Genomic DNA, 15,995 nt, shown 5'->3' with positions numbered 1-15,995 from the left:
CCCGCCGGCCCCCAACCCCCAGCAGCACCAAAACCCTGACTGAGCTGCTTCCTTAGCATCCAGCGTCTATCAGTTTAGCATTTATCACAGTGTATCGTAATAGTCTGCATACTTATCCATACCTGGATGAGGCTGAGAGCTCCTTGAAGAGGCTGGAATGGATCTTATTCTTTCCCCCAGGCTCAGCTACTAGCACAGCACCTGGCACATGGTGTTTCGTACATTTTTTTTTAATGAATAAACAAGCTCATTTCATTATACAGGTAGCGAGAGACTGATTTCTGCCAGCACTCTCAGGAAGAGGCTGGATGGCTTTGGGGTGTATACAGACATGTATGCATACATGTGGTGGAGGAGACTGTCTGATTTGAGGCATCTAGGAGGAGACAGATGTGTGCGTGCACACACACCTTCCCCAGAATCTTCCCAAATCAGTAGCTGAGGTGTCGGAGCTTTCATAATTAGAGAGTCATACCTTTGGATTATTTATGGCTCCCTGTCAACATATCTTGAACACATGTGCCCTTGTTACCACTTATATTATCACATAAATTTCAAAACTCAAACTTTCCCAGCATCTGATCTGTATCCTCAAATTGTGCTCCTTCCCCACCTTCCCATTCCTGCTCTGTTGAGAATCTCAGATAGACTCCTGTTTACTTTCTGTGGTTCGTATTAGGACATAGTTTGTCTTTTCAAATACATCACTATATGTCAAATAAGCTCTTTCCAATCATGTACACCATAATATTTGCAAGGGATTAAAACACATCAATTTGTATAATTCCATGAGTTCATAATGATACTAAAAATTAAAAAAAAAACTTGACTGGTCAACATTAGAAGATCCAGTGAATTGACTCCTTGTGTTGAAAATTAGTAAATGAAGGGAGAGAATCAAGCATTTCTTCTGCTTTTCCTATACAAACAGTACCACTGGGTAAGCAAAATTTAGGGGAAGGAAAAGCTTGCTTTCATAGAAATAGTCCAGCAAGCAAGTGAAGAAGAAATGATAGAATTAGAATATCACCTCATGATAGAATTAGAATGTGACCTCTAATGAATTCACGAATTTAGACATTGACTACCAATGACTGGTAACCTCACAAAATGAAAGACAACCAGACGGTATACGCCTCCTGATGGAAGTATAAAATATCAGCTATAATGAAATCTGATCAAAGTTCTAAATCCCACAATGTATTCGCGAGAAACACAGAGAACAGCAGAACATGTTCAACTAACAGTGTAAAAAAAAAAAAAAAAAAAGACGACATTTATGAGACAATCAGAAATCTGAATACTGACTGGTTACATGATGATATTAAATAATTATTATCATCTTTTTTTTTAGGTGAAATAGTGCCATTGTAGCTATGTTAAAGAAAGAACCCTTATCTTTTAGATATTTAGAAATAAATATTTACAGATAAAATAATACAATGTCTGGGATTTGCTTCAAAAATAATACAGGGGCGGGAGTTAGGGGTAGTGGGTGGGCATATAAATGGAACAAGATGGCCTTGCATTGAAGCCGAGGGATGGGAACATGGGAGTGCATTATACTGTTTTGTCTACTTTTGTATATACTTGAAATTGTCCAAAGAAAAAGTTTTTAATAAAGAAAAACTAACACTTTTCTGAATATTCTGACCATCTTGTCTTAAGGGACAGCCACCGCCCTCCCACCCCTTGAGATCGTTATCCTAGGGAGTCTCCCCGAATTGAAATACCCAAGTAACATTAATTCATCAGCCTCTCTTTACAAACTAGTATAAAAGATTATTTCCTGGATTGTTTTTACCCCTGAAAATACTGAGTCCCTGAGAGCAAAGGGCAGAGAAAACCCTGCAGGAGGGAAAAGGAAGGGGTGAGCGTGGGAAGAAGAAAGGGAAGAACAAATTTTGCCTTTATTACAATTTTCCCAGGGCCTTCACTAGTTGGCACATGCATCTTCTTTGTGTGGGTTTTACTAAGAGAACTTTCACTGGAGGCATGAAAAATACGTTTAAATTCCGAACTCTCAGGTTAAAATTTCACAAAGCATCCCCTTTTCTGTTGTCAAAGGCTAATATAAATATTTTCAGAAGCCGGCTCAGTGAGCCAATGATGAGACCACTTGGGTGGAGCTAGGGCACAGTTGTGTCTGAACCTGGGAACAGTCTAGACCTGTCCATAGGACTACAATGCCATGGAAAGCAGGAGAGAGTAAAGAGTCACATCAAGTGCTCAAGAGTATAGCTTTTTAGAGCAGATCTCTGGAAGAACACCAAGAAACTGGTTGCCTCTGGGGAGGGAAGCTGGGGCACTTGGAATAGGGTGGGAGGAGACAAAACATTGTATGACTTTATTGTCATAGCCAGGTTATACTGTGGTTAGTGCCTTAGTATGTATGATGAGATTTGCAAGCAGCCTTTTGTTTAGGTAAGTGACTGTACTTTTTATGTTGAAATGAGACAGAAGACAGATGTGTGTTTGTTTCTGGGTTCCTTGGCTGGGCCACCTGCTGGCACCACCTGCTGTTTGCATATTTTCTTGATCCTCCCTCCCCTTGCCTCCCTCCCCCACCCTAAGCTCCCAGAATCTAATTAGGAGTAGATGGTCCCCAGAACGACAAAACTAGGATTTGAATAGTTGTAGTGCGACTTGTATAGGTGTGACATGGTATTGGACAAAGGTCAAATTCTCTCACAGACGCTCCTCTAATAGCAGAGCCAGTGAACACTGTCTTTGATGGCTCCTATTTTACCTTAAATATTCAGGTGAATTCTGTGGTTTATGACTGACATTGTAAGTTACTATTAGAAACAAAGTGTCTCTGTGTTTATCCTGTGGTTTTTGTTTTGTTTTGTTTTTGCGGTACGCGGGCCTCTCACTGTTATGGTCTCTCCCGTTGCGGAGCCTTGCGGAGCCCAGGCTCCAAACGCGCAGGCTCAGCGGCCATGGCTCACGGGCTTAGCCACTCCGTGGCATGTGGGATCTTCCCAGACCTGGGGCACAAACCCGTGTCCCTTGCATCGGCAGGCAGACTCTCAACCACTGCGCCACCAGGGAAGCCCTATCCTGTGGTTTTTAAGTATCCCTGCGCACTCTGCCTGTCTCTAGAGTATTAAGTCCAGTTGCGCTGTTTTTACCTCTTTGTTTATTGAGGTTATTATTTACTTGCATTAAAATGTGCCAATTTTAAAGGTACAGTTTGATTAATTTTGGTAATTGTATACAAGGTGTAACCACCACCACGATCCAGATATAGAAAAGTTACTTACCCTTTAAAAGTTTTCCATCCCAATTTGCCCCAATTCAGTTTTGAGACACTTTATTGAGTTTTACTGCTTTCTCTAACATCGACTCTCCGGGTGATTTAGGAAAGTCACTTTACCTCTCTGGATGTGTTTTTGCTTTTATAACATGAAAAATGCCAGAACAGATTTGTTACCAAGGGCCCTTGCAATCCTTTCAGAATATGAGGGGGTAGGGTAAGGGCGGGAATCTCAGCCTTGCATCCTCATTCTTCACATAGCACACGCATGTGGCAGATCCTAGTGGGAAAAGCCTGTGGTCGCATCAGAGAGAATTAGGTTTCCATCTCCTCTCTTGCTAGTGTGTATGTAACCTTTTGTAAGCATCAGTTTTCTCATCTCCAATATCAGGCTTATTAACAAGGCCTATTTGTTTACTGTTGTGAGGATGAATTGAGATGCACCGGCAGCCTTAAATGTTAGTTGGTATTTGTATTATGGCATAATATAAAGGCACTGCATTCAACCATCTCAGTCACTACACGTTTATGCAGGCTGATTCTCACAACTAAAACAGACGCACAAAGTACACCCACCCATTTACCCACCTGGGGAACCCCAAAGCCTGCCTCCCTGCCTTCCTTACGGGGCTCAGAGAAAAGCTGCGCAGGCGTGCACGTGCTTCCAAAGAGCCTCGCTAGGGGGCGGAATGGGAAATAGGAAGTTCTAACGCCTGTCGTACAAGCGCGACGTAAAGCGGGTCTGCTTTATGGCACCCTGCTTCCGCCGTAAAGCGCCGTTGGCAATCCCGCGTGAGTGGGTTGACGAGACTACTTGCAGGTGAAAAACGCGATTCTTGGAGGTTGGCTGACTTGCCGTCTTCCCCATGGGCAAACGCGGGAGCCGGAGCCGGAGCCGGAGCCAGAGCCAGCTGCTCAACTCCCTAACTAAAAAGCAGAAGAAGCATCTAAGGGATTTCGGCGAGGAGCATCCCTTCTATGACAGGTATGGAGAGGCAAGGCTGGGACCGGCGCTGCTGGCGTCCTTTCCCGGTGGGAGCCCGCGTGTCCCCGCGTTTGGTCCGCCGGTGCCCCGGGGGTAGTGACAGGGCAACTCCCGCCGCGACCCACGCTGCCCCGGCGCCGGCCTAGCTCGCCCGGGGATCCTGGCGGCTTCCCGCCTGAGATGGGGCTCTTCACCGGTCTTTCTACCTTTTGTTGAGGCTGTAGTTTTATGCTAGACGGCACGCCTCCTGTGTGGCGACTGGGCAGAGATTTTATAAGCTTGTTTTCGTTTTATATGCTTTTAAAGAATTGCTTGGGGGCTTCCCTGGTGGCGCAGTGGTTAAGAATCCGCCAGCCAACGGAGGGGACAGGGGTTCGAGCCCCGGTCCGGGAAGATCCCACATGCCGCGGTGCAAGTAAGCCCGTGCGCCACAACTATTGAGCCTGCACTCTAGAGCCCGCGAGCCACAACTACTGAGCCAGGGTGGTTCAACTACTGATGCCCGCGAGCTTAGAGCCCCTGCTCCGCAACAAGAGAAGCCACCGCTCGCCGCAACTAGAGAAAGCCCGGGCGCAGCAACGAAGACCCATAGCAGGCCAAAATAAAGAAATTAAATAAGTTAAAAAAAATAAAAAAAGAATTGCTTGGGACCCTCGACATCACCTATCTATTCAATGACCATGAGGAAACTAATGTTTGGGTAGTTGTGGGTTCCTCTCTAAGTGTCCAGACTCTCAGTGATGATCTTAGTGCTCATCCCACCCCTTTGGGCTGCTTTATCAACCGTTAGAGGGATAGTCTACTTAAGAAATTTGCTAGAAAAGGTGAACCCCGAGGGCTTTTATTTGCCAAAATTTCCCATCTTCTGGATGAGAGCCTGTTACTGTGTGACTGTAGTATTTGTCATGTGGTCTTGTTAGACTTTTTCATTTGTCTATTATCTATTTGACATATCCTTACAAAACCTGTCCAAATGCATATGGAGTTTTTACTTGACAATAGATATAATGTATTTATAACGGTATAGTCTGCCATGTTCATTTAAAGTTGTATCATTAGACTTTTCCTAATTGCTACATACTAGTAGTTAAAGTTTAACATTGCCTGTTTCTTCTCAGGGTTTCCAGAAAGGAAGCAAAACCACAGACTTGTCAACTGGTAATGCTTTATACCTTCTTTATGGTAGTAGATTCTGGACTGTTACTTTTAAGATTATATATAGTAATAAAGTTTGGCTACATTTCCACTCTTTTTGATTTTAGATGTAAGCTATATTTTAGTAATATTGCTTAGTTTTAAGTGCAGATGTCTGTTAAAATGCCATTGTGATAACTAACATAGTATAGAGTATGAAACTGTCCTGAGAGATTAGCCTGTTAGAACCTGTTAAGGGGGCTTACCAGAGGGCTCTTGGTGAATCCTAAGAGGGAATGTCTTGTTTGCTTAACATAAAATAGAGTGCAAAATCATCAAAGGTCTTATTTCATTACCACAGATTCAGAAATAAAGTACACTTTTTTGTTGTAAGTTTTCCTGTTGCTCCTTTAAAGGTGCCAAATGTCTGACACATAGGTTAGATGGCCTTATAACCTAAAGCTCCATGTGTTTAGTTTGCTGTCTTCCCATGTGGAACGTTAGCAGTTCAAAGAAGAGGAAGCGCTTCTAGAATCATAGCTAGATTAGCTGTTTTAAACAAATTTGGTGCTAGGTTTGGTTGAATAGATAGGATCGCATATTTGCAGAAAAGCTAGCTTTTATTTAGAAAAGTCTGAACTTGGTTCCACTGTGGGCCTGATGATAGTCGTGGGGTAGCAACAAGAACAATATAATTTTTGTTTTTAAAATCCCCATTTTCCTTTTAGTCAGAGAGTTTAGATACTTCAAGTTCTGAAAGTGAAGCAGAGAGTGAACCAGAACAAGTTTCTGTTTACAACAGACTACTTGCCACGTTAAAGGATGTTTCCAAGGAAGATGAGGAGGAGGAAGAGGAAGAAGACAGTGTTATAGATGCGACAGAAATGAATCTTGAAGATGGCGATAGTGACATCATTGTGGAGGAAGAGATGGCAGTAGAGTCTACTGACATGCAGAAGAGTAAGTGTCTTTGATGTGGGTTTATCATCTTTGCAGGGACCACAGACAGATTGCCCCAGGGGCAGGGTGCCTTGTACCATAGAGCTGGGTGAAAGCACATGGATTCAAAGCAGAGATTCTTAACATTGTTGGGCTCTGTGATATCTTCAAGAATCTGATGAAAACACAGGACCCTCTGGCCATAAAAATGCAGAAATGACATTTTTGCTTATGACTTCCAGGATTTCATCAATCCTACTTCAAATTCCCCTGATTGAGAGGAAAGGGAACATAATTCTGTTTTTGTAATGGTCTCAATTTATGAAAGAGATGATTGTTCCTGCCTTAGAGGAACCAAGTTTAATGGAAGATAGACATAAAATATACAAAACTTTTCAAGCATCAAATCTGAATGGAACCGATAAATATAAGGTGTTAAAGAGATGCAAAGTGGTCACATGCTGCCAGGGTAGATGAGGGGAGGCTTTAGAGAAGAGCTGGGATTGAAAGCTTAAAGGAACTGTGTCTCACTCAGACTTCTAGGTGACTTTTTTTAAAAATTATTATTAATTTATTTACTTTTGGCTGCATTGTGTCTTTGTTGCAGTGTGCCGGCTTCTCACTGTGGTGGCTTCTCTTGTTGTGGAGCATGGGCTCTAGGCACGTGGGCTTCAGTAATTGTGGCACACGGGCTCAGTAGTTGTGGCTCATGGGCTCTAGAGCACAGGCTCTGTAGTTGTGGCGCACGGGCTTAGTTGCTCTGTGGCATGTGGGATCTTCCCAGACTAGGGCTTGAACCCACATCCCCTGCATTAGCAGGCGAATTCTTAAGCACTGTGCCACCAGGGAAGTCCCCATAGGTGACTTTTTAATTTATCTTTAAAATCAACTTGATTGAAGTATGAATTACATTCAACAAGGTGTACCCATTTTAAGTGTGTAATTTGATAAGTTTTGACAAATGTGTATATCTATATTGTCATCGCCAAAGTCAAGATACAGAACACTTCCAATACCTACAAAAAGTTCCTTTTTGTCCTTTTACAGTCAGTTTCCCAGGCCTGGCATCAGGCAACCACTGACATGCTTTCTTTCACTATGTGTTCGTGTTTCCTATTCTAGAAATTCATATGAATGGAAGCATACAATAAGTACCCTTTTGCATGTGGCTTCTTTGGCTCCTCATGTTGTTTTGACTTATCCGTGTAGTTCATATTAGTAATTCATTTCTTTTTATTACTGGAATAGTAGTCCATTGTCTGAATATATCTGGGTAACTTTTTACATTCTATTATCTTAATGCCTATTTGCCTTACTGTATTTTTTTCTATACTTTAAGGTGTCACACACCATTCTTAGTATTTTCATTCATCACTTGTACTCGTATAAAAAAAACCGTTGCCTCAGACTTAGGGATTTTTTTGTTTAATTTTGTTGGTTTTCCAGTTTTCTTTCATGTTTTAGGTTTTTTAAAATGAAAAGTTTGGTTTTTTAATTATAAAAATAATATATATTTACTGTAAAAATTTAAGAGGGTAATATAGTTCATGTATATCTCCTCCACCCTGGGATGAACACCCTTAACATTTTATAGAACCTTCCAGACTACTTTTTTATGGATATATGAGTGAATATATATTTGTGTGTATGTGCATAATGGTCTCATACATTTCTGTAAGTTACTTTTTCTTTAATAATATAACGTTTGTAACTGTGGGTTCACATTAGCGTAATCACATAGTATGCCATTGTAAATAATATGTGGTAATTTAATTAGTACCCCTTCGATAGAAATGACGAAATCATTTTTTCTAGTCATTTGTTATATCAACGCTGATTTGAACATCTTTACATGTACCCGGTCAGCAGTCAAGCTCAATTTTGAAACTTATGTCTTCTACCTGAATTTGCTTAAAAGTAAATGATAGCCTAAGGAATTAGATTTCATTTGTCAACAGAAGTGTAATTATATTTATGAGTAGTAAATAATTTCACAAAATGTTTTATCAAAACTGCAGATGCGGCCTTACCTGCTAACCCTAAGGGAAAAGATGGGCACAGGCCACCTGGCACATCAGAGGAATCCCCAGAGGAGTTTACAGATGCAAAACATGAGTCACTCTTCAGCCTAGAAACCAACTTTCTCGAAGAGGAAAGAGGAGGCAACTGTTCTCTGAAAGCATCACAAGGTCAGAGCACAGCTCATGTTGTTTGAATTCAGCTGGTGCTTAGTATGGGTGGTTGTGGTCTAATACCTGTTAAATCTCTTGTTATTGGAATGAGCAGTAATAGAAACAGATAGTTTAGCAGCTAGATGTAGAGCTGGAAAGAAATGCTTCTCCAAGATCTTTTGCGTTTTTCAGGGTTAGGCAGTGTTGCGAGTGGGCGCGGCTGTTCATGAGAACAAACAGTTGAACAATGATAGCAGGGAAGGCCAGTTCCTCAAATTCACGATCCACAGCTGGGGTCAGGGGAAGACCTCTGATTTTTTTCCCCAAGCAGGGAAGGGAGAGAAAGAGGAGAAAAGTACTTTGCATTTTTCTCTCTATCCTTCACTTGCTCTTCCTTACTGGAGCAGTAATTTTACAGATTTGTGAGACCCGGCAGTGGCTAATCTGATTGTTCCTTATTACCAGGAAGCACCTCAGAAGCCAGAAAGCTCCACCCTGTCTCCCCAGTCTCTCTCTTTATTTTTGGCTGCATTGGGTCTTTGTGGCAGTTGCGTGGGCTTCTCACGGTGGTGGCTTCTCTTGTTGTGGAGCGCAGGCTCTAGGCACGCGGGCTTCAGCAGTTGTGACACGCAGGCTCAGCAGTTGTGACACACGGGCTCAGTAGTTGTGGCTCGCTGGCTCTAGAGCTCAGGCTCTGTAGTTGTGGCACATGGGCTTAGTTGCTCCGTGGCATTGGCAGGCGGATTCTTTTTTTTTTTTTTTTTGCTGTACGCGGGCCTCCCACTGTTGTGGCCTCTCCCGTTGCGGAGCACAGGCTCTGGACACGCAGGCTCAGTGGCCATGGCTCACAGGCCCAGCCGCTCCGTGGCATGTGGGATCTTCCCGGACCGGGGCACGAACCCGTGTCCCCTGCATCGGCAGGCGGACTCTCAACCACTGCGCCACCAGGGAAGCCCGGCAGGTGGATTCTTAACCACTGTGCCACTGGGGAAGTCCCCATAGGCGACTTTTTAATTTAACTTTAAAATCAACTTTATTGAGGTATGAACTACATTCAACAAGGTGTACCCATTTTAAGTATATAATTCGATAAGTTTTGACAAATGTGTATATTTATATTGTCATCGCCAAAGTCAAGATACAGAACACTGGGCCATGCCTCTGTCCCCATGACTGTTACTTAGACAAGCCTGTGGTAGGCTGAGGCAGGGCTCTGCTGTCTCTCAGGTCCTGTGTCTTAGCCTGTGCCTGGGTGGGCAAGTCAGGTTGGTCTCATTCTGTGTCCTGACTGCCGTTTTTGGTCCCAGTGCCATTCTTCAACCAGCTGTGCCATTGAAGTTGAAATTTTAATCCTCATTTGGTTCTGTTAGCTATTCTAGACAAGAGGAAGAAGTAGCAGGTAGAATTTGGGCAAAAACCGCGTTCTGAACTCAAAAAAAGTTAAAAAAAAAAAAAAACCCTTGAGGAAACATTAGGAGGCTTGACTATCCTAAAGTTTCTCTGGTTGTTTGGTCTATACTGATATATTATCACCTAGAATTCTTATTTCCTATTGTTCACCTTTATCTTAGGTCTTAATATAAGGTGCTCTGCATTTGAAGTTTTACTACCTGGGTCCTTGAATGGGTCATTTAACTTTGCTTCTTGCATGAGTGGGACTGGAAGAGAAGGTTGGGTGGCCAGTGCAGAGCACTGACCCTGCCATTTTGATCATTTGTTCACCTCAGTTGAGTGTTGAGCATTTACATTTGTCTTCCAGTGCAGGTTAAATCAGACATGGAACCTGCCCTCAGGGATCTTGCAGTCTAGTTAGGTGAGGTAGGACATGCACATATATGTGTTGGTGTGGATAACTGAGGGAAGGGTGGGGCACTTGAGAGAAAGTGATGACTGGCTATAGGGGACCAGAGATGGCTTCTTTGGAGCCAGAACTGTGCCTGACACAGTAGGCTCTTGGGAAATAGTTATTTATTGTGAGTCAGGGGGTAACATTCAACGGATACTATTTGGATATATAGAAATGCGGTGAACAAGAGGATAGAATTTTCAGTTAAAGGAAGGAAAGCCACAGTGGCAGAAGAATTGGAGAGCCATGTAATTCAAAAATTACATTAGAGAGGTAGGTTAGAGGTGTATGTTGAATTTCAGTCCAAGAAGTTTCTTCAAAGGTTTTTGAGGTGGGGAATAATGTGATTAAAGAAATGCTTTAGGGAGATGAACCTGTCAGAAACTTTTAAGCTCTGGACTGGGATAAATGATGGGGAAAGTTGATGGGGAAAAAGATGAGTTAACATCATGAAAACAGGATGTCATTCACAGGGGAAGACTGGAAAATCCCTGTCATTTGCCCTAAGTGTTCTAATATTCTTTATTTCTGAATTAGATCCATTTGCACAACATGTAAACAAAGAACTGAAAGAAAAAGAAATCCAGGCTGTTGCCACAAATCCCAAAACTACCCACCAGCTAAAAGTAAGCATTGTTCCATCATCACAGTTACAAATGGAGAAAAGCAGTGGTCTTGGGTTTTAGTGGTCTCCCTGAATGTATGATACACACCCGTGGCAGATGGCTTGATAGGGAGCAAGACAGAGGAAGACTGGAAGAGTCCAGTAAGGCACAGGCATAGCTAGAAAAGGCACTGGGAAGCTGGAAGGTGGGGACCAATAAGATAAGAATGCTTTGGAGACGGGTACACCAGGGTTTAGACCAACGTCTGCAAGGGGCTATCTCATGACCTAAGGCAAGTTAATCTACCTTTTTAATCTTCACTGTTCTCATCTGTTAGAGGGGGACAGTAATGCCTGCATCAAAATAAAGTAATTTAGTTTACTGGAAGATATGTACGAAGTGTTCAGTCAAACAGTAGCTACTGCTGTTCATTTGTTTGAAATATCTGAGATAAGTTCACACCTAAATTATTCAGTATGCAGCAGTTTTTGCTTCTTTTTTCGGTGATTTTTTTTTTCACCACTGATGCTATTCATAAGAATTGGTCATCCTTGTTTCATTGAAATTTTTATTGAGATAATAATTATAGATGCAGTTGTAAGAAATAATACAAAGGTATCCTATGTGCCCTTTGCCCGGTTTCCCCCAATGGTAGCATCTTACAAAACTGTAGTACAATATCACAAGTAGGAAATTTCCACTGATACAACCTACCTGTCTTATTCAGATTTCCTCACTTTTGCTCCTGCTCCTTTGTGTTATTTAGTTCTATAGTGTTTTATCACGTGTAGGTTGCCCTGGCCACCACCACAGTCAACATACAGAGCATTTCCAGCACCATAAAGATCCCTCCTCTTCCCTGGTGCCATTTTATAACCACACCCACCTCCCTTCCCCCATTCCTAACCCTTGGTAACCACTAATCTGTTCTCCATTTCTATAATTTTGTTATTTCAAAAGCGTTATATAAATAAAATCATACAGGTTGGCTTTTTTCATGCAGCATAATTCCTTGGAGATTCATCCCAGTTGTTGGCATATATCAATAGTTAATTCTTTTTTATTGCAGAGGTCATCCTTTCTTTATTGCTAAGATCAGCAGTTTTGTTACAGTGCAAAAATTTCCAAACTGGTATTCCACAAAATACTATTCTTTTCGATTCTAATATATGTCTCCAAAAAAAAAAAAAAAAATCCAAAACAACAACAAAAACCTTGTTCCACGTCCAAGTAAATTTGGAAAACTCTGGGTCAAACGAAGTGGAACGGAGTCCTTGTTACAGGACTCAGCAGAACCTTTAGTGTCCGATCTGCATGTGACTCTCCCTGAGGGGGATTAGGTTTTGTGGTGGTTACTGAAGTTATTTGACCATTGGGCCCCCTTTTCTTTTGTCTAGAGTAAATTTTGACTTCCTACAGTGTGGTCCACAGGACAGTTTGTGACCCACTGATCTAGTGAAGAGCTCACAAGATTTCTAAAGTCAGAAACCTTGGGCTCTAACCCTTAGCTCTGTTCTCCTCTGTTTGTCTGAATCCTATAAGCTCTGAACCTCAGCATTTCCTAAACTGCAAGAAGAGCATTATAGTGTTTAGCTTGTAAGGTTGTTGTGAGGATAAAGTGAGAGGATCTGTAAGTTGTGAAAGGCCTTGGTAAATTATAAAGCACTATATGAATGTAAGGTACTATAATTCATTTCTAACTTAGTTCTTGATCATTTCTCCCACAGTGGCCCATCCTGGGCCAGCTTGTCTTTTCATCCAGGTTTCAACAGTTGGAAACCTTTAAACCCCCAAAGGACATTGACTTAAAGTCACTTCATCTCCAGAAGCCTCTGGAATCCACCTGGATCAAGACCAACAGCCAGTTCCTCTCTGGTCCCCCAAATTCAAGTAGCCCCTTCACACCCCTCCAGAAAGAGCTCTTCTTAATTATGAATTCTTACCGGGACCTGTTCTACCCAGAAAGGACTGCCCTGAAGAAAGGGGAAGAGATCCGCCACGTGTACTGCTTGCATGTGATAAATCACGTTCTCAAAGCCAATGCCCAGGTGCTTGCCAACAACAGCAGATGCCAAAGCCAGAAACTTGGGTTGGGTGATGATGATGACTTCAGGGACCAAGGGCTAACGAGGCCCAAGGTGAGTGGCAGCAGCAGAACTTTGCCTTCAAGGAGGCTGTAAGGCTCTAACATATAGGTCTTGGCACTTAGCAGGTTCTCAGATGTTTTAATGATTGGAATAATGAATGAGTCCAAGAATGAGCATATTAGATGGGCCAGGTAATGTCACAGCAGTGCTGCAGACAGCTCAGTGGACTGTCTCTAACAGCAGATCTAACTGGAAACTGGAGTAGGAGGTACCTCCATGATAATTCTCTGCTTAAAGATAAACCCTGATCCTACATAAGTAACACTCCACTATAAATGTCTTCTTTGTGATTGTCAGAGCTGGATGGGACCTTAAGGAGCCTTTTATTCAATCCCTACATATTACACCTGTGGACAGAGACCCAGATTCGTAGAGGACCTTGCTAAAGAGAACCAGGGAAAAAGTAGCAGAGACAGGACTAGAACCAAGGATTCTCTTCACTAAGCCACATAAATATGTAAACCTTGGAAAACAAAATCCCTGTTTTTGCATTGTATCCTTATTACTGCTTAAAGTGATGATTACATTTATGTGGCTCATAAGCCTAAGCTCCAGTGGATTGGGAGCTTACATCGTTTTATTCTGTCTACATTTTTCATGATGTGCTGGAGCTAGATACTGTGCCACCCATACCCCCTTACCCCTTAGCCTCTGTGTCTATATTGAAGAAGCCTCATCTTCTTAGATTCTTCTCATTGGGCTTAATAGGATTTTAGGATTTTGATACTGATACGGCTCTTAGAGATTTCTTAGTCCAACCCTCTTGTTTGATAGTTGGGGAAACCAAAGCCTAGACACTTACTTAGTGTGACAGCCGGGACAGTAACTTGCCCCTTTTCAAAACTGATCCATCATCCCTGCACTGTACCAAACTGAATCACTACACCCCTCTGTCTGTGCTGGTTGCCTTTCTGAGAAACTATCTCAGAATCTTGAACATCAGGATAATAAGATTATCTGTTTCCATTTAGAATTGCAAAATAGAATATGAGGTAGATTACCCATGAATCACATTCAGTATTTGGTGAATTGCCTGATCTGACTGGGGTTATATCCATTGATTGTATTGTTTACACAAGGGTAGTTAGAAGGTAATCATTTGTTAAGCATCTTCTGTTTTTTTTCCTCAACAGTTAAAATTAAGCACTTTTGGAAATGTTTGGAAAACTGAATCCTATATTTCCCATTGAAATATCATCTTATTTCAGAAATCCTTTATCATCATTTCTGAAAAATGTACTAGGAAATGTACTAGAAAAGTAATGACGCTTTAGTCCTTTCCTTACTAACTTTATTCTCTACTTAATACATCTGATTCATTTGTTCAGCATATTCCTTGGGTCTTACGGATCAAAATACTGAACTAAGTTCTGTGGGAGACAGAAATGAGTAACATTTCTTGTCCTCAAAGAGCTTTGTGTGTTTATGCCCTTGGGTTTTTGCTAATGGACACCTCTGTTAACGGCATTGACTTACCTCAAAAAGTATTTCTGGGCTTCCCTGGTGGCGCAGTGGTTGAGAGTCCGCCTGCCGATGCAGGGGACACGGGTTCGTGCCCCGGTCCAGGAAGATCCCACATGCCACGGAGCGGCTGGGACCGTGAGCCATGGCCGCTGAGCCTGCGCGTCCGGAGCCTGTGCTCCGCAGCGGGAGAGGCCACAACAGTGAGAGGCCCGCGTACCGCAAAAAAAAAAAATTTCTACATTCTGCTTAAGAATTGCCCCCCCAACCCCAAGGAGCCATGAGATTGAAGTCCATAGGACATGGTGCTGTGGGTCGGAAAGATGCTCAGCCTTCAGTACTGAGCCAGGTCCTGTGTAAAGGGGGTGACACGGATGTGGTCCTTGGCCAGGGGCTGTGGAACGGAGGGCTCCTTAGGTCCCCAGCAGGCTCACCTCGAGCTGTCCTTCCTTCCCCTTGCCCCTCCAAGGCTGCCCATCACTCCCTCCACAGGTGCTGATAGTGGTGCCATTCCGGGAAGCTGCTTTGCGGGTGGTACAGCTCTTCATCAGTCTTCTTGAGGGCGACAGCAAGAAGAAAATAATTGTAAGCAACAAAAAGAGGTTTAATGGAGAGTATGGCTCAGATCCCAAGGAGAGACCACCCAACCTGAAGAGGCCTGAGGATTATGAAGCTGTATTTGTCGGCAACATCGATGACCACTTCAGGACTGGTAATTCCTCCTTGTCAAAACTGAGACCCTGAGGGACCTGAGGTGTGAGGTGCACATAGCTGGAAGCTAGAAGCCTGGAATTAGGCATTCTTTCAGAGGGTCACTGTCTCAGCCTCCTAGCAGAACCAGGACGCATTTGAGACCACTCGTCTGCCAGGGGAGAGTCTTGCCTTGGCTAATGGGGTACATACTTGGCTAATGGGATGGAGTGTCTGTGAAGGCATGTATGAAAGGCACCTGCATGTTTATAACAAATGTCTCAGCATGCCTATAGCTGGTAGCTCACAGTCAATGCTACAGGGCTTCTTGGGGGAGTTGGAGGTGATGGGGCTGGGTGGGTCAGTCTGGGGAAGATGAATAAACTAGAGCATCTGTACGTAATGGACTTCCCTCCTGCCTGCCATGTGGAGTGCCCACACCTGAATTATCTCCACTCTGGACTTACTGACTCCCACCCAGCTTTGCACATTTTTGCTTGTTTGTCATTCAGCTCCCATGTACTTGGTTGCTTGTTCATTGAAAAAGTTCCTGGAAAATATTTATTAGTCACATATGCCCATTTACCACTTATTAAGCATCTACTATGTGCCAGGCACTGTTAAGCTGGAGATATGGAATTAAAAGTTACTGTTAAGCAAGTCCAGCCTTAAGACAAATCAGACAGTATGGGATGAGATGTGTTATGGTTAGAGGATAGTGGGTGTTCTAGTTAAAGTATTTAAAGCAAATATCGTTA

General features: G+C 42.8%; 1 protein-coding gene across 1 annotated transcript in view; it reads left to right on the top strand.

Moving 5' to 3' along the window:
* The first annotated feature begins 4,110 nt into the window (after positions 1 to 4,110).
* LOC307069183 (U3 small nucleolar RNA-associated protein 25 homolog) overlaps positions 4,111 to 15,995 on the top strand; it is a 29,023-nt gene continuing 17,138 nt past the window's right edge. Inside the window, exons 1-7 of the mRNA XM_079727363.1 lie at positions 4,111 to 4,244; positions 5,363 to 5,402; positions 6,107 to 6,338; positions 8,336 to 8,506; positions 10,872 to 10,960; positions 12,667 to 13,077; positions 15,040 to 15,259. Coding sequence (XP_079583489.1) covers positions 4,126 to 4,244; positions 5,363 to 5,402; positions 6,107 to 6,338; positions 8,336 to 8,506; positions 10,872 to 10,960; positions 12,667 to 13,077; positions 15,040 to 15,259 — 1,282 coding nt within the window. The 5' untranslated portion in view covers positions 4,111 to 4,125. The remainder of the gene's footprint in view (positions 4,245 to 5,362; positions 5,403 to 6,106; positions 6,339 to 8,335; positions 8,507 to 10,871; positions 10,961 to 12,666; positions 13,078 to 15,039; positions 15,260 to 15,995) is intronic.

This window comes from Hyperoodon ampullatus (genome assembly GCF_949752795.1).
Source record: "Hyperoodon ampullatus genome assembly, chromosome: 2".
NCBI classification, from domain to species: Eukaryota; Metazoa; Chordata; class Mammalia; order Artiodactyla; family Ziphiidae; genus Hyperoodon; species Hyperoodon ampullatus.
The sequence above is the reverse complement of the archived record's forward strand: the minus strand, read 5'-3'. Positions and strand labels throughout refer to the sequence as shown.